This window comes from Zootoca vivipara, chromosome 6, assembly GCF_963506605.1.
Source record: "Zootoca vivipara chromosome 6, rZooViv1.1, whole genome shotgun sequence".
Taxonomy (NCBI): Eukaryota; Metazoa; Chordata; class Lepidosauria; order Squamata; family Lacertidae; genus Zootoca; species Zootoca vivipara.
The window spans coordinates 91693997-91717762 of NC_083281.1; the positions used below are offsets into that span (position 1 = coordinate 91693997).

Here is a 23766-nt window from a genome sequence, read left to right on the forward strand (position 1 = left end):
GAGGGGAAGAGGAGAAAAAACAGGCTGGGGCTATGGGAATCAGGTAACAATTCATCCATCCCTTAATTTGACTAGATCAGCAATCCCAGGATTTTTTTGGGGGGGGGGGAGTAAAGCAAGAGGTAGCAAGTTACTCCGGAAAACCCTTAATCCAGGGGCATTTAGTCCAACTCCCTGCAGTGCAGGAACCACAGCTAAAGAATCTCTGGCAGTCACCACCTCATCAGGGCAAGGACTTGCCCTCTTGAACCCTGTAAAACATCACACACACTGGTGGTGCTATATAAAGTATAGCATTTGCCATTGTATATAGTACATCTATTCAAAAATAGTGGTACAAGACCAAGGTGAGCTACTGTTTTACTCTGCAAGGCATTCTATATAGGATGAAGAAGCTGGTTCAATTTCTGGATTTATTTTTTTCTGGAGGCTTGCAGGGATGACTTTGTGTTTAATTATTTTGCTACACATTTTGTTCAGCACTTAATAACCTTAAGGCTAATGGAATCTTCATTCTGTAGGGGCCCCTGGTTGAAGTCCTAAGTGCATGGACTGCAAGAATCAATTGCATTAATCTATTTGATATGCACCATGCTGGGGGAAAACTGAAGTTAAAAAGCTCCAGGTTATTACTCAAAAGAGGACTGAAGGGTTAGAGAGAGGCAAACCCAGTTTCCGGCTTTTCCTGATGTAGCTGTCCAAGGTACTGCAGTCTACAGTACCTGTAAAGAGGAAAACCTGTTGAGTTTGCTAGTGTAGTGCAGAGACAAAAAGAACATTTGGAGTGAGCTGGCCATCTGTTCATCTCAATGTTGGTTCTTCTGTCCCAGAAGAATGACCACGACAGTCCAGTTGCAAAGTTGCATCTAGGTCAACTTTTATTTATACTGAACAGCTTTTAAAAATACAGAATAAAATAGCATTTATCTACTATTATTCACAACATCTGGTCCAAATATTACATATTTCTTAAATATTTCAACGTTTAATAAAGCAATGTTAGAAAAAAAATATCCCAACAAAACACAACAAAATTCATAAAAATCTCAATAAAAGAATTACACATCTCAGAGGAAAAAACCCAACTTGGTTTGTAACATGAGATTGTGCAGTCAAAAGTCATTCACCAAAAAAAAAAAAAACCTCATGGGAAAAAATATTATTATTTATCCCCACTGTCTAAAAAACAGTCAAAGAGTTTGTTACATCAAAAGTTGTTATTATGAACAGACCAAAGAGGAGAAAAAGAAGATGCACTCAAGTTTGGATTGACAGCAAGATGGTCCACTTGGAAAGATGTCAGGCAATGCACAAGGGAATTCTCTGCTATCAAATATGTACTGATGACTAATCACAGCCACAAGCAAATTATAACCAGACAGGAATGTTTTTGATGCCACTCAAGGTGAATTCTCAATACTTAAAGCAGCCCAGCACTATAACGGTTATAGAGACTAATGGGCAGAAGCTAAATACGGTGAGCATGTTGGCTGTCTCACAGCACAGATGAGAAAGGATCTACCGCTACAAAATGGGAAGCCCCAGCAGTCTGCTCTCCTCTGTCCAGGCAGGTTAAGAAACTGTTTGAGCGAGAAACTCTAGATATGCACCATGCAAAAGAAAACAATACAAAATACAAATGGTGAGTGAATCTTGCTCCCAACGTCGCCTTCTTCTGATGGTGAATGGTTGGTTATTTTTGGTTCAAGAAGGCTACTGGAGAAGGGGGAAAAAAGGGGGAGAAGGCCATTTTGTGCTGGTCTGTCATGCATATTGAGATGAGAGTTGTGTTGTCACTTTGGAATGCAGGCACACGTCCGATGGCACAGGGCTGCTTCTCCACTTTATGGTGTAAAGAGAAAGGAGGCTGCTTCTGGGCACTGAGCAAAGGGGAAAGTGGGATGCAGGCCTGCCCAAGAGATGGGAGTCACTTCTGAGGCTCTGCCCCTTGCATCTAACAAAAGAGAAGGGACCTGGGGTCGAGAACCAGATGGCCCGTTTTGAATTTGGGCCTATTGAAACCCCAAGTGTGTGCAAGCAGCCTTATCATATGCCTTCCCACAAGCACCTTCACTAGGCTGGGTTATTCTTCTTCCAGGGATGCAAAAGCAGCCAAATAGAGAGGAGGGGCCTTCAGCAGCTGCATCCTTGGAGCACCTTGATACAGTATATGTGGAAAACATACTTCAGCCAGTGAAGTAGGCTCAGGCTAGCCAATGGCTTTAAACCATCAGCTCTTGACCAATAGGCTCTCCCCAATTCCTCCCATCGACTCCTACAGGAATCATTTAGGAACCCTACCTGCAGAGTTCATGGCTGGGATTGGGCTGAAAGCAAGGAGGCACCAAGGTGAAAAAACAGAGAGGGTGAGTGGCTCTAAGGATGCTCCTTGTCCTTAACCATAACATGGGAAGAAGCCTGAAGTTATGCATGCCATCAGCATTTGGCACTTCATAGTTGATAGAAGCCTAGAGCCTAGTTGTGCCGTCGGTGAGAGGTTGACATGTTTTGGTCTGATTGCTTAATCTTTGCATCTGATTAGCATCTCTTTCTAATTCTCAACCTGAGCTGGCCAGAGACATTTTAGTGTTTGAGGCAGAAAATTCAAAAGGCATTCTCACCTCCCCACTCCAAACATACACACAATAATTAATGCAGCAAGGTTCTCCTTCACAAGCCTCATGGAAGTAGGAGAATGTCCCTGTGGATTGTTCCCCCGGGGGCCAGAGTGTGGATGCCACCCACAGTGTCACCCCCTGAAAAGTAGTCAGAATCAACAGCTACTCTGTGAGATGGCCATGCATCTTGTATCAGGGTTGGACCTGCTCTGGGCTCAACTTGTTCCATTGCTAGTGCACAAGCAATGCTGTTACCAGTACCAATGTTTTCGAGAGAGAGGTGATCAATAACTTCTCTCTGTTTTTACTTAAAGGACATAAGCATGGGTAAATAAAGTATAAACAATCACTAGCAATTCGTCAATGAAGAAATTCTATCACATGACATTGTCATGACAATCATATCACTCCCGCCCAGGAAACCTATGACAATTATTATCCTGGGTGGAAATGTTACTTGTTGGGTGTGTTGTTTTTTTAAGTCTATGGAAATAGAATACTGCAATATTCATGTACAAAGTTGCCATATTGAAAGTTAGTATTAAAGGATGTTAAGACAAATCGACGTGTAAATTTAAAAACTCCTTCCCTGATGCATCTTATTCTGATTAATACTTTTTTTCAATCACAGATAAAATTAACCATTAAATATAAATTCAAGAGGCATAATTTTACAAGAGACATTCATAAATCTTAGCCAGAGTACTTAATTAAAAAAAAATAACATAGGTTTTTATTTTAAATACAAAAGCTCAGAAATTGTTTTGCTTTCAATATTTTTATAGATCTTTGACATGACAGTGATGGTTTAGTCATGAATATTTATTTCTTTTAACTGAAATTTGTCAGTGATTTCCCCCAACCTCTCTCATAAGGTGATCTGTCTGGGCAGCATTGTTTAATAGCAGAAAGATAGGAGGCTACAATAAACACACAATTCAAAGCATCACAACCTTGTTCTGACTTCCTTCCAGCTAGGATACTTGTAAGGAGCTAACCGTTTGGGATCAACTCCAAACACAGCATATATGCTGTTGAAGCCTAATGCCTGGTAGCTGAAGTTCATACACTACTTTGAAAAGTTAAGAAAAGGTACTTCAAATACCTTAATTGAAATTCACAGGCCTTGGAGGTTATCCAGAAAAATGAGTTTCTCTCTCTTATGAATACAGTCCTAAGCCATTTTGGTCCCAGAGGTGGACAAGGTGCAGATTATGGTTCTTCCCACTTATTAACACGGGGTGCCATCTACCAGAAATTCATGTGTCCAACATCACTGAAATTAATGGGAGCCGTGAAAGAACATTGCTGTGCTCTTTTGCTTTAATGGTGCTTGACTCCCATCTCCTACTCTTAATGCTACCCAAGACCGGCTATCTCACGACACTTTCCTATCTTGGACTCTCAAACTTCTCTCCAAAGTTAAAAGCATGTTTTCTTCTCAAAACAACAAAGTATTCTTGCCACAACTGCAAAAGCACCTGCTCCACATCCAGGCTGTCAAAAATCTTTTCTGAAAGCAGAAGCAATTGCAATGCCCTCTTGTGGTTGCTTCTGCAAGAGAAAATCCGCCACGGCCTTCGCTTTAACCACTTTGCCCTGCAAAGTGAACCTGCCTCATCTCTCTCAGTGTATATATATTGGGGGTGGGGTGGGGTGGGCAGAGTAAAGCAGACTGCACTTGTAAACACTGCAAGACTCTGGAAACGTTTCATTCCATAGCTCTACATCCCAGGCGGGCAGTAAAACTCCATTTTAAAAACTCAGAAGTGAGATGAGAAGGGTGGGTCACTTGGATGCCTTTTCCCCTGGCTTTTGTGTGATGTATGGACTAGCTCTTAGCTGCATGTCCCTCGAAGAGAAGTTTAGCATTAAACATAGTTGAGCGGCTACTGAAGAAGTTGGGTGCTTACCTTGCAGTTGTTAGCAGACTATGAAAGCTACTCAAGATAGCTGTAGCCACACAGCTGGTGGCAGGGCACATGTAACAGCCCACATTTCTTATTTACTGTGCTGGGGCCAATCTATTGAGATCTACTCCTTTACTGAAGCAAATGGGGAAGTTGTGGAAGTGTGTTATCACAGCAGTGCATCACATTCAGTGACATCTTCAGTTCTGCTATAAACAAACAACTGGCACCTTAGCAAACAAAAAATGACCCAAACAAGGATATACTAAATTCTGCCAATGTTACGAATATACAACATTTGCCTCCCTAATGCAGCCTTTGACAACCTGGTGTCCTCTAGATTTTGGACTGCAATTCCCATATGGCCAGGCTGGCTGGGATGGAAGGGGATTGTAGCACAAAATATCTGGAGGGCGCCAAGTTGGCAAAGGCCGCTCTAATGTGCGCAGAAAATCTTGGCTTTGGCATTTTGCATTATTATAAGCCACCTATGGGAGGGCAGTTCCTTTCCACCCACCTTTTCTTTGGTTGCTCATAAAATAAAGGTGGAAAGCAAACATGCTGCGCCTGTGCTTTTACTCAGAAGTAAGTCCCACTGTGCCCAATGGAGCTTAATCCTAGGTGAGTATGCACAGGATTGTGGCCTTAGTTTCTGGAGCTCATGCAACAGCCCCAATGTAACCTTTAAATTTTTTTTTAAAGCAACTACTTTTTGGGCTGGTTTTCATGATACCTGGTTTGAATCCAAGACAGCAAACTCCTGCAAGGTCTCTGAGGAAAGATCAGAGAGGAGGGGAAATAACCCTGGTGTGAAAAGCTATACAATGAAAATGTCACTGAAATGGTAGGAAACACCCACCACCTGCTGATTCCCTTCCCTTCCCCACCATTCAATACTGATACATCGAAGCTCCTTACACCTTTCCCAAACCCTAATAGCCTCAGTAATCAACAAGAGTGTCTCTCATGCTTGAGAAACTGACAACAAATGTACAGTACTTGCTTTGGGAACGAGAGAGAGAGAGAGAGAGAGAGAGAGAGAGAGAGAGAGAGAGAGAGAGAGAGAGAGAGAGAGAGAGAGAGAGAGATACAAATCAGGAGCACCTTAGATCACACTGACTTTGAGAGTACAGGCTTTGAGAGAAGACTTACCCTAATGCCTCTCTAACAAATCTCTTAACAAATCTTTCCACAGCTTCAAAAATGCCTTTTGGGCCACATCGGGGGGCGACAATAAGAAAGGAACAAAATGCTGATGTCTAAAAACTAATCTGCAACAGTAAGAACATTACACAGGGATAATTTTTTTACAATTATAAATGCATGATGAGCATTAACAGCTATGTAATGTCAGAGCCAAGACTAGTAGAAGAAGAAAAAATCAAGAGTCTGAATGGCACCCACAGTGGGCCCCCGATACCCGTTAAACCACCCAGTGGACAGTGATGCACACACGGTCTCTCTTGTTTTAAAAGCAGGTCCCATGTAAAGCTCAGAAAGGAAGGAAAACAAGAAGGCAACATTAACTGACAGATGTTTCTGGGACAGGCAGAACTGCATGAAGCAGGTCAGTACAAATCCAGAGACAACTGGATAGTTCGGTTCTCCATTGAGAAGTAGTGCATTTGGGTGCTAAATAAATATCTCTTTAAAAAGACTGGCCCGCAGGGATGCAAGACAGTGAGCTGCTTAGGCAATCTGTCAGGTTCAGGGATGTGCAATTTGACGACAGCCAGAGGCAAAGCCCCAGTAAAGCCTGTCCACAAAAGATGCTCAGCTAGGACTCATTGAGCACCCCAGAGCCATGTCACTTTCTTAGGAACAGAAACTCGTGCAAAGGCACCACTTGTTGGCACATCCAATACACAATGCTGGGAAGCTTTGAAAGCACTGTCTAGTATGGAACACTTTGGTATAATTTGCCAGGATAATGGCAACAAATGACTGGGGGCTTATGAGAGTTAAATAAAAAAAATGGAATGTATCAGCTATAAAATGGGAAAGACACAGCCTGCTTGAACACTGTGTTTACAATATTTACCAATTTTGGATCTGGATTAAACATTCAACAGAAACAGTAGTTGCCCCACCAAAATCAGGAAAAGCAATTCTAACAGTACTTCTTAAGAACAGAACAAAAAGAACAATGTAATTATAGAGAGACGTTATAGATAGCTATCACTGTCCACAATAGGAAAGCTATTTTTTTATAATCTGTTTCGGCTCTGGTTCCAGAATTCAAAATGCAGAAATACAAAAAACATAAAACAAAACAAGGGTCAGCAAGGAACTGCAGAGGTGTCTGTCACTACAGCTAGACGACAGGGGCTGCAGCAGCAGGGGCTATACAGTGGCCTCAGAGTCCTCCTCTTCTGTGCCCTGGCAGCCACTGCTTTGCCTGAAGCCTTTCCATGTGTAGCCCATGAAGGTGGGGCTGATGGGTAAAAAGCGGAAGCATTTGTACTTCCTCACAAATTCCATGCCAATAGGCAAGTCATAAGTTTCCATGCCATCAATGGATTTGCTGCCTTTGCACACTCCTTTCTTCCATTTCTGGATTCCTCTTTCTTCGGGGCTTCCTGGGTATCAGAAGGATAGGGAGAGAGCAGCATCAAGAGCTGAACATTAGAGACATAAGCCTCTCTCATAACACTAGGATTCGTGGACACCCAATGAAGCTGAATGCTGCAAGATTCAGGACAGAGCAAAGAAAGTCCTCCTTCATGCAACACAGAGTTAAACTAAAGGACGGTAAAGGACCCCTGGACACTTAAGTCCAGTCAAAGGAAACTATGGGGTTGCGGCGCTCATCTCACTTTCAGCTGAGGGAGCTGGCGTTTGTCCACAGACAGCTTTCTGGGTCGTGTGGCCAGCAGGACTAAGTCACTTCTGGCACAACGGAACACCGTGACGGAAACCAGAGCGCAGGGAGAAGAGCCGTTTACCTTCCCATCGCAGCGGTAACTATTTATCTACTTGCACTGGTGTGCTTTCGAACTGCTAGGTTGGCAGGAGCTGGGACAGAGCAACGGGAGCTCACTACCGTTGTGCAGATTCGAACCACTGACCTTCCGATCGGCAAGCCCAAGAGGCTCAGTGGTTTAGACCATAGAGCCGCCTGTGTCTCTCCTGCAGGAGACAGAGATGGCCACCAATCTAGATGGCTTTAAAAGATTAGACAAATTGATGGAGGAGAAGGTTATCAGTGGCTGCTAGCCATGATGGCTGTGCTCTGCCTCCACAGTTGGAGGCAACAATGCTCCCCTGTTGCTGGAAACCAAAGGAAAGAAGGGTGCTTTTGTGCTCAGATATTGCTTGTGGGCTCCCCATGCAGTGGTGTCCAAACTTTTTTCAAAGAGGGCCAGATCTGATGAAGTGAAGGGCCGTGAGGACCAACCTAAGGGCCAACCAAAGTTGTTGGGTTTTTTAGGATTGAAGTTGTTGACCTTTTTTTAGGATTTTACCCCGAAGTTATTGCGCTTAGGATTGAAGTTGTTGAGGGTTTTTTTAAAAAGGATTTTATGCCAGGAAATAAACTGCCAAAGGGGCTGAATTAAACCAACCGGCGGGCTGGATTAGGCCCCCGAAATGGACTTTGGACATGCCTGCATTAGGGCATCTGGTTGGCCACTGTGAGAACAGGATGCTGGCCTAGATGGGCCATTGGCCTGTTCCAGCAGGCTGTTCTTATGTGCTTCTAAGCCCGTCACAGGAAAGCTAGCCCCACTCCCTCAGCCTGAGCAGGATACCTAGAAAGTGATACTCGTGCAATTGTGCACAGGGGCTCCAGCTGCCTCAGGGCAGTAGAAGGGGACCTACAAACCCATGAGTGACACAGAAATGAATGAGGATTCCCCAAGAGCACATGATCTGCTCTGTTGGATTGTGCCCTCTGTCAACCTGTGGCTGTTCTGCTTATTTTCAGCCTCAAGAGCCATAGTGTCTTTAACAGGAAGGCAGGGGAGGAAAAGAGTGGGGAAAGGCAGCCTGTTGCACTACTCACCTGGAATGGTGTTGTCTAAAATAAATGCTACACAACCCCCAACAAACATGGCTGTTGTGAGAAGAACATTTAACACTTGATCAATGCTGGCTATTCCTACAAGAATAGAAAGGGGAGGAGAGACTTAGAGCAGAATGTGAAGAGCTGCCATATTCATACACACAATTTCAGGAGCCAAAGTCAGACTGTCCTTACAGCACAAACACCTGGCGATGTGGATTGCTTAGCAATGCTCATATATTTATCATCATCATACCAGAGACTCAAGGAAACGTGCACAAATTAAAATGTCTCAGATAAAATACAAAAAGCTAAAAACATATAAAAGACAATCATTAAAAAGTAATTAAGCAATAATAGAACTAAAACAATATATATTGTTATTCCATCCACCCCATCCCTCACATGGACACAATGTACAGCACTACTCAAAAGTCAGTTGGGAGGCCAGGATAGGGGGGCAGCCCTTAGGCAATTTCCCCTCCAACTAGGAAAGGGCTATAGTTCATTGGTAGAACACAGGCCTTAGATGCAGACAGTTCAAGGTCCAGTATCTCATTCAGAGAATCAGGTAGCAAGTAGCAGTAGGGTCTCTGCCTGACATCTTGGAAAACTGCTGCCAGTTAAGAGTAGGCAGTACTGGGCTGGATGGACCAATGGCCTGACTCAGTATAAGTTGGGTTCATGGAACTGCAAGGGACCTCAAAAAGAAATTTAGTCCCACCTGCTACCAGTGCAGTAAATTTACTACTACAGCCTCTGCTTGAAAACCTCTAACGGAGGGATCACCACATCTTACACTGTCAAAGAATCATTAGTAGTTCTTCCAAGTCTAAATCGTTTTTCTTTTGATTTGAACCTGTTGTTTCAATCCTTTGGAACAGGAGAAAAAGAATTTGCTCCTTTTCCTATATGATAGTCTCTTCTCCTGGCTAAACATGCCTAACAGACTCCCAGCTCTTAACTTGTTCTTAACTATTTAGCCCTTGCCATCAGTGGTGGTCCCGAGTTTATGGAATGCCCTCTCTAGTGAGGTGCTTTCAGGAAGAATTTGAAAACATTCCTGTTTACCCAGGCATTTCATGGCTAAGGGATACTGTTCCTGGCATCCCTGGCATCACCGGATGGAATAATGTTTAACCGTAACTGCTTTCAGGCGTTATTAATTGTCATTGTTTTTATAATGTTTAAACTGCTCTAGAATGTTTTACCCACCCACCCCAAATTGTGGATCTGGGCTCCTTCAGAAGAAAGGGTGGGATATAAATTCAACAAATAATAATAAGCAGAAAAAGCATTGTGCATCCATCAACAGTATGTTCCCCATTAATCTGCGGAAAGATCTATACAGTATTGTAAAAGGGCCTAAAATGCAGATGGGTCCTCGCTCCCAGAACTGGGCTTGTACAAACAGGCAGGTCAACCCATCTTTATTCAGTTACAACCAGGGACTTACAACCAGTTGGCTAATTAACTAATTACAGTTTTTTGTTTCTTTTTAAATAAAACAAAATAAATGTGTCTTTATCAATATCCTGGGCATTTCACTTGAGTGCAAAGTAATTTACAGTAGATACCATAAAGCTCTCTTACCAGATTCAAAAAGCTTGAAAAAGCCTCTTAGGATTGTGGAGGATCCATGTTTAAGAGATATTTTTTATTAACCATGGGGAAAGTGACCAAAGTCTCTTTCAGGGCTGCCCTATGAGGCCTTCTAGAACACAGAGTATGGCTAGCAAACCAAATCTTCGTCTGCAATTAAAGCTTTAAGTAATTATACCAGCTGACTGATTAACAATTGCAGCCCCAGCTGACAGTACCGGTTGAAATGTTTACAAAATCCATTTCCACATGGGTTGTGTAAATGCATTTTTGTTCAGAACAAGATGTTTCAGCATAAGCTTATTTCAATACATGTAGTAGAATAAGAAAAAGGGAAATTTTGTACCTGTGACAAGTGGATTTTGTCGGAGGTAACTTGGAAGGACCAGTCCAAAGAACATAGAAAATCCAAGCACAAAAAGGTTCCGAGAAGAGTTTAAATCTATGAACTGCAGGTTAGACAGTCCGACTGCAGTAATCATCCCTGAACAGGAACAAATAGGACAGGCTTTTAGTCTCTACAGCGTGCAATGTGAAATACTACACAGACCACCAGTATTTCCCTTCCATTAAAAAGCAAAAACAACCTCCATCTTTGTAGAAGGTAAGAGACGTATGTTCACTTAAGGGTGCATAAATATACATTGATAGACTGAAGACTTATGTTGGGCTGGGGTATTGTTTAGGGTGGGTTGTTGGAGTTGTTGCTGTCACTGTTACATATTTTTTTTAATCTTTATGGTTTATGTGGAAATTGTTGGATTTGGTTGTGCATTACGTTTTAAGAATATAAGAAGAGCCTGCTGGATCAGGCCAATGGCCTTTCTAGTCCAGACTCCAGCATCCTGTTCTCACAGCGGCCTGTGGGAAACCCGCAAACCCACTGTCTTCTCCCTTCCTGTGGTTTCCAGCAACTGGTATTCAGAAGCACTGCTGCCTCCAACTGTGGATGGAGACCACAGCCATCAGTTCTTTCTGTAAAACTGCACAGCATTCCTCAGCAGCCTAACAAACAATGGGGCATAGCTGCCAAGTTATCCCTTTTTTACAGGGATTTTCCCTTATGCTGAATAGGCTTCCTCGTGAGAAAAGCAAAAACTTGGCAGCTATACAATGGGGGGGGCATGTGTGCCAGTCTACTAAGGTTTTGATCCTTTCAGCTCATGCAAACAGGTGGGTTGAACCCTGAAGCAGCATCACCAGACATCAAAGTGAGCATTTGGAAGGCACTTCCCCCCATAGCTGCCAAGTTATCCCTTTTTTAAAGGGAAATTCCCTTATGCTGAGAAAAGGGGAAAGTTGGCAGCTATGCTTCCCCCCCAAGCAAGTCCATGAGAAAAGACAGGAGACTCGCCTGACAGCTGGAGAAGTGGCAGCTGTCATGGCTATGCCTAGAGCTCGTTGCTAGCAGGCAAAAATATAAGGAGGGAAATTCAAATACCAAAGAGAGTGCAGAAGAGAGCGCCAAGCACTGGGTCAGGGAGGGATGCAAAGAGGGCGCTGAACTTGCCAACCATTCCAAGCAGCAACATGAACGCTGCCCCGTACTGAATCACTCGCCGACTTCCAACCTATGAATCACACAACAAAAAGGGAGAAAAATTACAACACTTTCTGGTAGTTGCTCTTAGAATCATAGATTTGTAGAGTTGGAAGGGACCCAGGGGTCATCTAGTCCAACCCCCAGTAATGCAGGAATCTCAGCTAAAGCATCCATGACAGGTGGCTTAAAAACTTCCAAGGAAGGAGAGTCCACAACCACCTGAGGGAGACTGTTCCACTGTCTTGTTCATGATGACAACTTGTGATTCCATCACAAAGTTGTAAAACTGACATGGGAAACCTCCAGATGCTGGTGAACTACAACACTCATCAGTCAGTGGCTGTGATTGCTGGGGTTGACAGGTGCTGTAGTTCAGCAACTCTGGAAAAAATATATAATCTTCAGCTGATTTAAATGCAATATTCCATTTCCTCACTTGATGGCTCACTTGTTCATGATGACTCTCTGCTGAAGAACAAGAAGGATCCTCCTCAATAGGGAGGGTGCTTGGTGAGATCTGTGTATCAATATGCAGGTGGCCTTTTTTAATTACTGGAGCACTGCACTGCCAGCCACAGGACAATCTCTGTGAGTCAACTCAGTGACTGCAGTGAAGGAGAAGGACTAGGAGTAGCTGCAACAACAGCTGCAGAGAAAACAGATTAGGGACTCAGTGGCCCAGAGAATTAAAAGCCTCTGTTATTAGAAGGATATCCTAACAAAACCTCACCATCTCCTGCTTGTTTGGTGAAAACTGCCTGACCTTGGCTTTTTCCTTGCTCCACAACCCCAGCAACTCTAAAACTTTTTATTTTTATTTTTTGAACACTCTAGGCCGATTCCCTATGGCCACAGTCATCATGTGATCACTTGACATGATGATACTACAGGTCAGCCATCACAGACAGTGTTATGTTATCATGTGTTCCCAGTATTCATCAGTGGAAGCAAACTGATAAAGCCACTTGATACATTCCACATCAGCTGAATGTGAGACCTGGCAATACAGATTCGTGCTTTGGGGCATTTTAGTTCAAAAATATTATTTTTGTAGAGTTACATAACACACAGCCATTTCCATTACTTGGGGCTACACTCTTTGAAGAGCACAACTGAACAAAGCGATGCTTTGCACGAAACAAAGCTTCTCAGGAGAAGCACAAATCAATTCCTTGCGAAGTTTTTGCGCTGACAGTTTAACACACAAGCAGCAGAGTCCATGTGACAATCAACATTCACTTGAGTTGAGTCATGCTCTGTGTGGGGGCAAAGGCCTCTTCCACTACAGTTTCCCATTGCTTTATTTACTGCTATCTGTACAATGAAAAAGATTACGAACAAAGGCAAGCTGCACTGGCAGAACATACCTCTCTGAAAACATTTCCCATGCTATTTTCCTTAAACAGCATTTATTTCTACTAAAGGTAAAGGGGCCCCTGACCATCAGGTCCAGTCGTGTCCGACTCTGGGGTTGTGGTGCTCATCTCGCTCTATAGGCCGAGGGAGCCGGCGTTTGTCCGCAGACAGCTTCTGGGTCATGTGGCCTGCATGACAAAGCTGCTTCTGGCGAACCAGAGCAGCGCACGGAAACGCCGTTTACCTTCCCGCCGGAGCAGTCCCTATTTATCTACTTGCACTTTGATGTGCTTTCGAACTGCTAGGTGGGCAGGAGCAGGGACCGAGCAACGGGAGCTCACCCCGTCACAGGGATTCGAACCGCCGACCTTCTGATCAGCAAGCCCTAGACTCTGTGGTTTAACCCACAGCGCCACCAGACATTTTGCCCTAAGGGGATGTATAAAGTGGCAGCACCTACACTTTGGAATTCCCTGCCTATTGATATCAAGCAGGTGCCTTCACTGTATTCTTTTCTGTGCCTGCTAAAAACGCTGTTGTTTAGGGAAGCCCAGATGCTCAGAAAGTTGATGTGAATTCTCATCAGTTTTAGTATTTTAACTTTTTGTATGTTTTAACTGTAAACCACTTTAAGGGTGGGTTTATTTTTTAACAATCAAGCAGTGTATGCATTTTATGAAGTAAACATGTAATACATAAAGTGCCTTTATAACATTTGCTTGTACCATGTTCAGAAATGATTTGATCCATGACTGGAAATTACGAGATCAGGGTAAAACAGATGTGACAGGTCTCTAGGTAACTGCAGACCGCCAATATTAGGCTATGGAAATGGGGCCAACCCATTACTGCACTTCCATGTACTGTACTGTACAGTATTTTTGTAAGAAACCTCCCCCTCCCCACCTAAAACAATTGCATCCAGTAGATGGCGATGTTCATATTCAGACTTTCACAAGCAAATCACTGAAGATTTAAAAGAAGAAGATTTAAGGGCCAAGAGCTACACATGACTCTAGAAATCTTGTGTCTTTAAGCACCTGTCTGTCCCCATCATGTATAAAACATGGTGGATGGAAATACAACTTACAGCACAAGATGTGGGGGGGGAGGGGGGGATGCTGAAACCACCACCTCCATTCCCTGCAAACCATTCCTCAAGGATATTAAACTGTATGCATATACACAGCTCATTTATTTCATTTATAAAAAGTATTTCTGTACCACCTACTATGGTGAGTTTCAAGGCAATGTCTAACAAGACTATTAAAACAATGACGTCTTCATACAAATCAAACTAAAGTGCAGTTGATACATATAATTTAACAATCTTACTGGAACTAAACATCAGAAACTATTTAGATTACATTTGTCGAATTTATGTATTGCTTCACACACAAAAAGAGTGTGATTTGTAATATACAAAAATTCAATATACAATAAAAATACAATTTTAACAAGTGTTGCAATATCATCAGTGTTGGCACTTGTTAGATCCCAAAGGGGTTTCACATGTGACTTTTATAGCATTTTAACTCACCACACCCCAGCATTCCACTAAATTAAGTGGGAACAACCATCCCATTTTATATCTGCAAATGATAATGGAGAGTTGAGTCCAGCTTTTTCATGCAGTGACACGTGAAACATCACATGTTCACTGATCTTTAAGTACTCTGACTGCAAGTACAAGGGGTAACTAACCAACACTAAAAGGATCTTAAGTATGCAAGCCGGAGACTAATCACACCCCAAGCGTTCATCAAGACTTACAAAAAAGAGGGTGCATTTTTAAATAATAACAACAACCCAGCAATCAGACTGTGTTTTCTATGTACAACTTTAACTTAACTCTTGAGCAAGTCCCTCTCTGTCTTCACTAAGCATGTGCAGGGGAAGCTCCCACCATGATAAATCTCAAGCTTATTTGAACAGATATGTACCTTCGTAATCCCCAAGACTCCGATGTTGGGGCTAGAGGAAGTAGATCCATTCCCAGTGCCAAACACTCCATCTAATACACAGGAAAGGCCTTCTATGAAAATGCCCCTACAATTGGAAGAAAAAGGTTGAGATTACGCTATATAATCTCAGGACATTCTATACAAGATCTCAAAGTGGCTGTAATATTACAAAAGAATTTCAGAAATAGACTGGAAAGAGAAGTTGCTGAATTACAACTTATTACCAAACTTAAAACCATGGAGAGACCGGGTCTGAATAGAGACACTGGATTCTTATCTCATTATACATGATAAAGCCATCTCATCCCTTGCTTTTTCCTGTAAGACCAGCTACAGTCGTTAAAGAGTTGCCAACTGGTTTACCACACCTATCAGCCAATCACCCATTCCCACCACCCTTCTGAGTAATATCCCTCCCCACCCTCTCACTATATATAAGGGTCTGGTGACTTCTGTTTCAGTGTATCTGAAGAAGTGTGCATGCACACGAAAGCTCATACCAATAACAAACTTAGTTGCTCTTTAAGGTGTTACTGGAAGGAATTTTTAATTTTGTTTCGGCTATATAGCATGTTAGAAAAGCATGAAAACCAGTCGAGGCCAGGCAAACACAAGTAGTTATTTTCTGACTCTCAAGCAGGACCGGCCCATAGCTGCCAAGTCCGGGTCGTAAAGATCCGGGATCGGCAGCGCGCGCAGGACCGGAAGTTGCGTGACGCAACTTCCGGTGGCGCTTTGCCCTTCTATGGGCACTAGAAAATGGCGCCACCGGCGCCGGAAGTCGCTTCCGCGCATGACCTAAAATGCGTAAAAGCGACTTCCGGCGCCGCCATTTTCTGATGCCCATAGAAGGGCAAGCGCCACCGGAAGTCGCGTCACGCAACTTCCGGTCATGCGCGGAAGCGACTTCCGGTGCCGGCACCGCCATTTTCTGGTGCCCATAGAAGGGCAAAGCGGCACCAGAAAAATGGCCGCCGGGCAGATGCCAATTAAAGGGAAAATACCGGGATTTTCCACCAAACGGGAGACCGCTGGGAAACGGTGAGAAAAAAGGGGTTTTCCCGGCGGATACGGGATACTTGGCAGCTATGGACCGGCCATTGTAGTTAAGGGCTGGGTATTTGACAGTTAAATACGTCATCAACTGGTCAAGTATTCTTATGCATTTGTAACATAGAATACAGTGGAACCTCATAAGCTGAACACCTTTGAACTCGAACGTTTCGGCTCCCGAACAATCAAAACCTAGAAGTGATTGTTCTGGTTTTCAAATGATTTTCAGATGCCGAACATCTGGTGTGGCTTCCGAATAGCTGCAGGATGCTCCTGCAGCCAATCAAAAGCTGTGCTTTGGAAGTTGAGCGTTTTGGAAGTCGAACGGACGTCCGTAACGGATTCTGTTCGACTTCCAAGCTACAACTGTACTACAAATAAAACAAAGAGTTCCCCCCCCCACACACACACCTCATACAAGCAAAAAGAAAAAGCCACACCATCTCTGGCCTGCAGTAGAAAGATCCAAGAAAACTCAAGCCCATTAGAGACACCCTCTTCATGACCTTTTCATCTCTGCCCCTTCTGCAGTTCTCGTCAACTCTCACTTTCTGGATTCCTCGTGTCATTTCCAGCTGCCTAACATGTTTTAAGGAAACTCACACTAACTTTTGTCTTTACATATGAAGCTTCTGCTATTGTCTTTCACTCCTGCATAGGGGTCACGAATTGATGTCAAGCTTCTCAGTATGATTCTTTTTCATTATAGCATCTACTGAATGGCCTGTTTTTATGTATGCATTATTATATTATATATTATTGTTCTGTATGAATTTGTCACTGCACTGATGTTGTATTTTTTTACATATTGTTGCATATTATTTTTGTTATGCAATTGTTATCAGGATTGTTGATCTTTGCTATGCAATGTGCTCCCGCTGCTATTGCGCAGTGCTTTGAGCATATTTTTTATGGAAAGGCACCATATCAAAAAAAAATGTTGATTCTATATTTTAAAAGTATTTAGATACCCTGAACTTTACAGTCATGGTGGGGAGAGGGAAAGAGGTAGTCAACTGGCTGGTCAGCTCACCACCCTGCCAATTCAAATATTTTGAAGCCAAGCCAAACTGGATGTTTGGCAGGGCAATGCAGTACCAGAATCAGGTGGAACATGACTGAGAAGGATGCAGCCAAGTAATTTTCTCTCTGTGGCTGCTCAGTGCAAACATGACCATAGAACCGTTTCTTGATTAATCAACACTTTCTGACTTGTGGATGAATGTGTAATTGTCCCGAGTGAAAATAGCTTAGAAGTAAGGCAATGTGATATGAAATCTGCCTGTGGGATTTGACCGATTAAGGTAGTTTGATCATCAACATCACTAATGGATGCTGCAATATCGAGTTATGGGCACACACATGCAAACTCATCCTCATATATGCTACAGTTCTGAATTGTTTGGTCCCACAAGTCTATAATATTGCAAAACATGAAATAAGTTAGGACTTTGAATCCAGGGAAATGGGGCACCGCAAAGGGTGAGAAGGAAGCAAAGTATTTTCCAGGAGGCTCACCTGTTTATTGCATGGATTGGTGGTGGAGGAGCACAAGATAACCTCGCGCAGGCATAATAATCGCCAATTGATTCAATGATGCTCGCAACCACGGCACTGAGCATTCCTATCACACCTGCAGCTGATATTGTAGGTAATCCCCACTGAACTGTGAAGGAAAAAAACCCATAATCTTTCTTACTGTATTTAAAGCAAAGTGACTTTTAAGGGATAAAATGTTCTCTCGGCTCATAGGATGGCCAATTTCTGGGTTTTAGGGGTGGGCAATAGCATTTCTTCTCAAAACAGTAGTCATGCCACACAAACTGACACTTCATATGTAGACAGCCAGCATAATAAATCGGTACCATCTACTCAGGAAGGCTTCCGACACGCATTTACATAGAATCAGAATTTGGACGGGACCCCATGGGTCATGTGGTCCAACTCCCTGAAATGCAGGAATCTCAACACACAGCCCAATTTGAAACCATATTATGCCGTGCTTAGCTTTTGCAATGTGCTAGCAGTTTTATTAGCATCACATACAGATAGATTGACCTGCACATCACATTCTAAAAATCCAAAAATGAGAATAAAAATTATGTGGAATATTTATCTAATGCAACCTGTCTATTTTCCTCATGAGTGGAAGCATGGGCAAACTTTACCAGAGGCCATTGGACCAGATTGCCTTGAGAACTGCATCTGCCAGTTGCCCACTCTTATCTTAGATTATATATATTGTTCTTTTTTAAAAAATAAAACACTAAAGCTGAATCTGTCTTCAGAACTGACCTACCAAACACGGTGTAGCCAAAGAGAAAGGGGTTTATTTAGCTGACATAGCAGCAAGAGAACCATCAGCCACAGTTAAACCAGAGGCATGAAACTGCCTTGGACTACAGGCCCAGCTATGTCAGCATTGTCTCTAGTCTCACTGGCAGCAGATCGCCAAGGCAGAGATCTTTCACAGCCTTGCTCCCTTTTCACTGGAAATATTGGATGGCTGAACCACAGACCTGGCAGCAACTTGAGAGCCGAATCACAAACTCGTTTCTGCAAACACATGCCAGTGAGCAGGTAACTCCTTCTGTACTCATGCAAGGTGCAGAAAGAAAGTCTGGAGTAACTGTATCAAAGAACAAAGCTTTGTGGGAAACTCTCCCTTAAGTGCTTGCTAAATACACTTACATGGATAAGGAACCTTGAACCATGGAGCTACCAAAAGCACTCCTTGCCTAGCATCTGTGCGTGCATAGAATCCGTACTTTGTACTATCAGGTGGAAACACATCTGTCACCGTGAAGATGAAGCACAGCAACCAGGATACCAGAATGGCTAGAATGATCTGCAGTGGGAACAGAAAGGGGCTTAAAGCACACCAGCAAGGAAACAGTAATTGCCCACAGAGGATCTCCTTACCAACTCTGCATAATACTATTCAAACTGGTGGTTGGGGAGTTGTTGCATCAAGGATTTTGTGAACACATTCCCTTTACAATTTTTAAAAGACCCTTCAGGTTCAAAATGGATCCTTCCATACAATTTCCCCAAACTGGGAATATCTCCAAATAAGCACTTAAAGGAGCACCATTAATCCTTTTAAGATAAAACTAAGCATTGTGCACGCTGATAAACTCACAACAATTTACAAAAATAAAACCAGTGGATCCCAGAGGGCTAACTGAAGAATAAATAAATTGATTTGGGGTGGGGTGGGGGGTGCTGTAGCACACTCTGTAGAGCTCTCTAGGAACTGGATTTAGCATTATCTGAAACTGCAGCCAAACTCCCAAGCAGGGTGTCAAGGTGATGACCACCCCCTGTTCATTCTCAGCATCTGATTATCAGAGATACACTGCTGATGGACATGGAGGCTCTGTTCAGCTAAACTGCCATCAACAGACCCGATAGCTAAATCTGCTTAATTCTTTTAAAAACCATTTAAGTGGGTAACTTGAAGTGAAACGGCCAATAAGTTTTACTGACTGAGCCTGAATTTCCATGCTTTGGAGAGTGAATGGTTTTGTTACCACTCTCTCCACATCCTTCACTGCAGTCCTCTGACTAAAGAGCCTGAATTCCCTTCACTTGAGGCTCAGGTGGCTTGGGTGGCCTGGAGTGCCTTCCATCAGCTTTGCTTAGAGGCCCATCTGGACAAGGATAGCCTAGCGCCTGCTGTCTATGCTCTGGTAACCTCTAGGTGAGATTACTGCAAGACATTATACCAGGGGCTGCCTCTGAAGATGGTTGAGAAACTTCAGCTGGTGCAGAATTCAGTGTCCAGGTTGCTCACTGGGGCAAGATTGTTCCAGCACATAACGTCAATCTGGCCTAACTCCCCTGGCAGCCAATTAGTTTCCAGGCCTAACGCAAAGTGCTGATGTTGACCTATAAACAGCTCAGGACAGCAATACCAAGGACCACTTCTCTCCATATGAACTAAACCAGACCCTGTGATCATCATCTGGGGCCCTTCTTTGTGTGCCTCCTCTGTGCAAGGTCTAGAGGGTGGCAACATGAGAATGGGCCTTTTCTGCGGTGGCTCACCATTTATTTATTTATTTATTTATTTATTTATTTATTTATTTATTTATTGTTTCCTTGGTTTACGAAGATATGTGCAACATAACATTTTTACAAATCAATTTTATTTGTTGAGACATTGGGAAGAAAAGGGGAAAAGAGGTAGATGGGGGAGGGGGTGGGGTCGGGTGATGATGTTTCTATTTTGTTTAATATATGTGGGGTATTTTGTCAGCGTCACTTGTGTAGGTTCTCTGCTGTTCACTTGTGTTCCTTTGGTGGTGAGAGATATTGGGGTTGGCCTAGGACAGGGGTCAGCAAACTTTTTCAGCAGGGGGCCGATCCACTGTCCCTCAGACCTTTTGGGGGGCCGGACTATATTTTGGAAAAAAATATGAACGAATTCCTATGTCCCACAAATAACCCAGAGATGCATTTTAAATAAAAGGACACATTATACTCATGTAAAAACATGCTCATTCCCGGACTGTTCGCAGGCTGGATTTAGATGGCGATTGGGCCACATCCGACCCCCAGGCCTTAGTCTGGGGACCCCTGGCCTAGGATATGGTTGTTCATTTGTGGTTGGCTGTAGTGGTCTTTGTTTTGTGTGTGAGTGGGGTGGGTGGGTGTTTTGGATCAGGTTAGCCATACTGATTTGTATGCTGTGGAATGCTCTCCCCGGGAAGGCCCATTTGGTGTCTTCATTACACACCTGCAGGCACTAGGCAAAAACATTCCTCTTCTCCCAGGCCTTTCACTAATTAAAGAATTTATGGTCTTTTAAATAGCTACTTGAAGATGCTGGGAGTGGTCATGAGGAGCTTTGGGGCAAGGTGCCATCAACATGCCAATGAAATTTAGCTCTTTTTCTCCATAAGACCAGAATCAGGAGAGGCTCCATAGGCCCTGAACCAGTTCCTGGCTGCAGTGATGGGATAGATGAGGGAAACTAAACTGAGCTTGAAACCCAGCAAGCCGGGACACTGTGGGTGATTGTCTCCCATTTATGAGAAATCAGCCAATTGCCTGCCCTGGGTGGGGTTGCCCTTCTGACATTGAAGGTTTGGTTATTGCAATGTGCTCTATATGAGGGGGTTTTTTTTAGCTTGGTCCAGAAACTGCAGTTAGCAACCACGGTGCTGTATTTAATGCTTACAGGAGTGGGATTCTGTCAGCATCTAACACCCGTACTCAGGGTTCTACACTGGCTGCCAATTGGTTACTAGCCCAAGTTCAAGATGTTACTATTGGAATATAAAGCCATTATCCTATTGGGACCAGTTTACTTGAAGGATCACTCTACCACAAATGTACCCACTCAGCCACTTTTACAAGTGCCACATAATGTTCCAATCTTTTAGCGTCACAGTCCCGACACTCTGGAACTTCCTTTTTATTCCTGCCCTGTTTATGCAAGTCTACTGAGACATAAAAGGCTGGTGTGTACTTCAAACTGCAGATTTAGTTTACAATGGATATTTTTATCTGTTGGTTTTCTTCTTTTTGCTTTTTAAAAATTAGATTTTACTGTTGACTTTTACTGACATTTTAAATGCAAACTTTATATACTTTTTGTAACCTGCTTGGAGATTTTATGCACAGTTAAGCAGTATACAAATTTTGTAAAATAAATAAAATTACACTAAAATAAACACCAGTAGACAGAACAATAAAACACAGTGAAAGCTGAAGAGAGAACTTACAGGAAACATCTTAAAAAGCTGTAACCGGTATGCAGTCCATCCTTTTTTTGATTTATAGATGGGTAATGGGAGCTTGACATTTCGGGCATACTGAGAAAACAATAGCACTAGGAAAATAGTCCTAGAGAAGGGAGAGGAAGCAGAAAAGTTAATAAATCAATTAACTCTTCGTAGTTTTTCTAGCAGTTTCTGCTGTGCTTACAATAACAGAGATGGAAGGGATGCAAGGATCATCTAGTCCAGGCATCCCCAAACTTCGGCCCTCCAGATGTTTTGGACTACAATTCCCATCTACCCTGATCACTGGTCCTGTTAGCTAGGGATCATGGGAGTTGTAGGCCAAAACATCTGGAGGGCCGCAGTTTGGGGATGCCTGATCTAGTCCAACTCCCTGCAATGAAGAATTGCAACTAAAAGTAGTAGTAGTAGTAGTAGTAGTAGTAGTAGTAGTAGTAGTAATATTTTATTTGTATCCTGCCCTCCCCGGCATCAGAGAGGCTAACATCATAAAAACAACACAATAAGCATAAAAACAGACATCAATTAATTAAAATCCATTAATTCAGACAAGTTAAAATCCGGGCAGGTGGCAATTATCAGGGTGGAATTGAGAGTGGTTAATAATTGCCAGGGCCAACTGTTTCCACTGATCATACAAGGACCTGTGAGCAGGTTGGGAGGGCCTTCTTCAGGCTTGTTTTATACAAAGGAAAGTAAGTCAAACTGCATCCTGCCCAAAGGCCTGGCGGAATAGCTCCGTCTTGCAGGCCCTGCAGAAAGATGTCAAATCCCACAGGGCCCTGGTCTCTTGTAGGAGAGCGTTCCACCAGGCCAGGGCCACGGCCGAAAAGGCCCTGGCTCTAGTCGAGGCCACTCTAATTTCCCTGGGGCCTGGGATCTTCAAGGTGTTGTTGTTAGCAGACCGTAAGGTCCTCCATGGGGCACACCAGAAGAGGCGGTCCCGTAGGTACGAGGGTCCTAGGCCGCATAGGGCCACTTGGGTCCTACTCTCTGGAGCAGGAGAAAAGTAAATGGGTCCACCTTCCTTGTGATATCACTTTAGATTTTTGAAATTGATAACACCTCTCAGATTTATTGTTGTATATTTAGAACTACAGAAAAACTGCATTTTTAAAGTACAGTAACTACTGCAGAAATATAATTGTATCATGGCAAAAGTTTTTAGTCAGAGAAAGTAAGGAATTAGCCTTTTAAAATGAAAAAGTTATTTAATGTTGCCATTTCTTTCTTTCTTTTTTAATGTGCTTTACAAGCATAAGCTTAATTTAATTTGTTCCGCTCACAAGCTTTAAGAACTGAAATCCCACAGTTCTGCAAAACTTATGCCCACTAGAACGGATGAAGTTTTGTCTGGGAGAGAAGCAAAATTACTATTGTGGGAGACCGGCTTAGGCTTTAGCATGTTTTGAAGTCTTGGCGAAATCCACATTTTAGAAGACCAACAACAACAACAACCCTGCCCAGTGCTAAGAAAGAAATCTAATCTTTGGTGTCATCAAAGTTAAGGGCATGCAAAGTGTCAAAAGGGTAGTTGGGAGATGGATGTTTTTTGCTTTTAAGGTTAGGCAGCCAGGTTCTCTTTTTAAGGTCAGGGTCAAGATCTTCACTGTGTGGGGACCTGGAATTTCCCCCTTATTTTTATATTAGGTATTTATATATTGCTTAATGGGGGGATGGGAGGGGCTAGATTGATATCTCATATTCTGTGCTTGTTTCTATAATGTGTTTTAAGCTGCATTAACACTGCCTGTAAGCTGCCTTGAGCTCAAGAAAGGCTCAATAAATCAGTTAAATAAATGTATTGCTCAGAGGCCATGCTTCCTCACTTGGCTGCCACAGGATGTGAAACAATGGCCAAAGCAAGCAAACTTAAGGTCTAAATTATTAGCCTCTGAAATAAGCAGGCTTCCGATTACATAACCAAATCCTCAGAATGCACCTATCAACAGAATGTGTGTGCCATT

The 23766-nt window shown here is 43.0% G+C and overlaps 1 protein-coding gene across 5 annotated transcripts in view; it reads right to left on the reverse strand.

Annotated features, from left to right (window-relative positions):
- Positions 1 to 1979: 1979 nt before the first annotated feature.
- The window catches only part of SLC23A2 (solute carrier family 23 member 2), a 78345-nt gene continuing 56558 nt past the window's right edge, over positions 1980 to 23766 (reverse strand). For all 5 annotated transcript variants that reach the window (XM_060276384.1, XM_035117374.2, XM_035117372.2 and 2 more), the window contains 8 exons: positions 21782 to 21902; positions 18741 to 18897; positions 17568 to 17715; positions 14976 to 15081; positions 11575 to 11704; positions 10480 to 10617; positions 8532 to 8627; positions 1980 to 7107 (listed from right to left, as the gene is read on the reverse strand). In XM_060276384.1, the coding sequence (XP_060132367.1) occupies positions 6872 to 7107; positions 8532 to 8627; positions 10480 to 10617; positions 11575 to 11704; positions 14976 to 15081; positions 17568 to 17715; positions 18741 to 18897; positions 21782 to 21902 (1132 nt within the window). In that variant the 3' untranslated portion in view covers positions 1980 to 6871. The remainder of the gene's footprint in view (positions 7108 to 8531; positions 8628 to 10479; positions 10618 to 11574; positions 11705 to 14975; positions 15082 to 17567; positions 17716 to 18740; positions 18898 to 21781; positions 21903 to 23766) is intronic.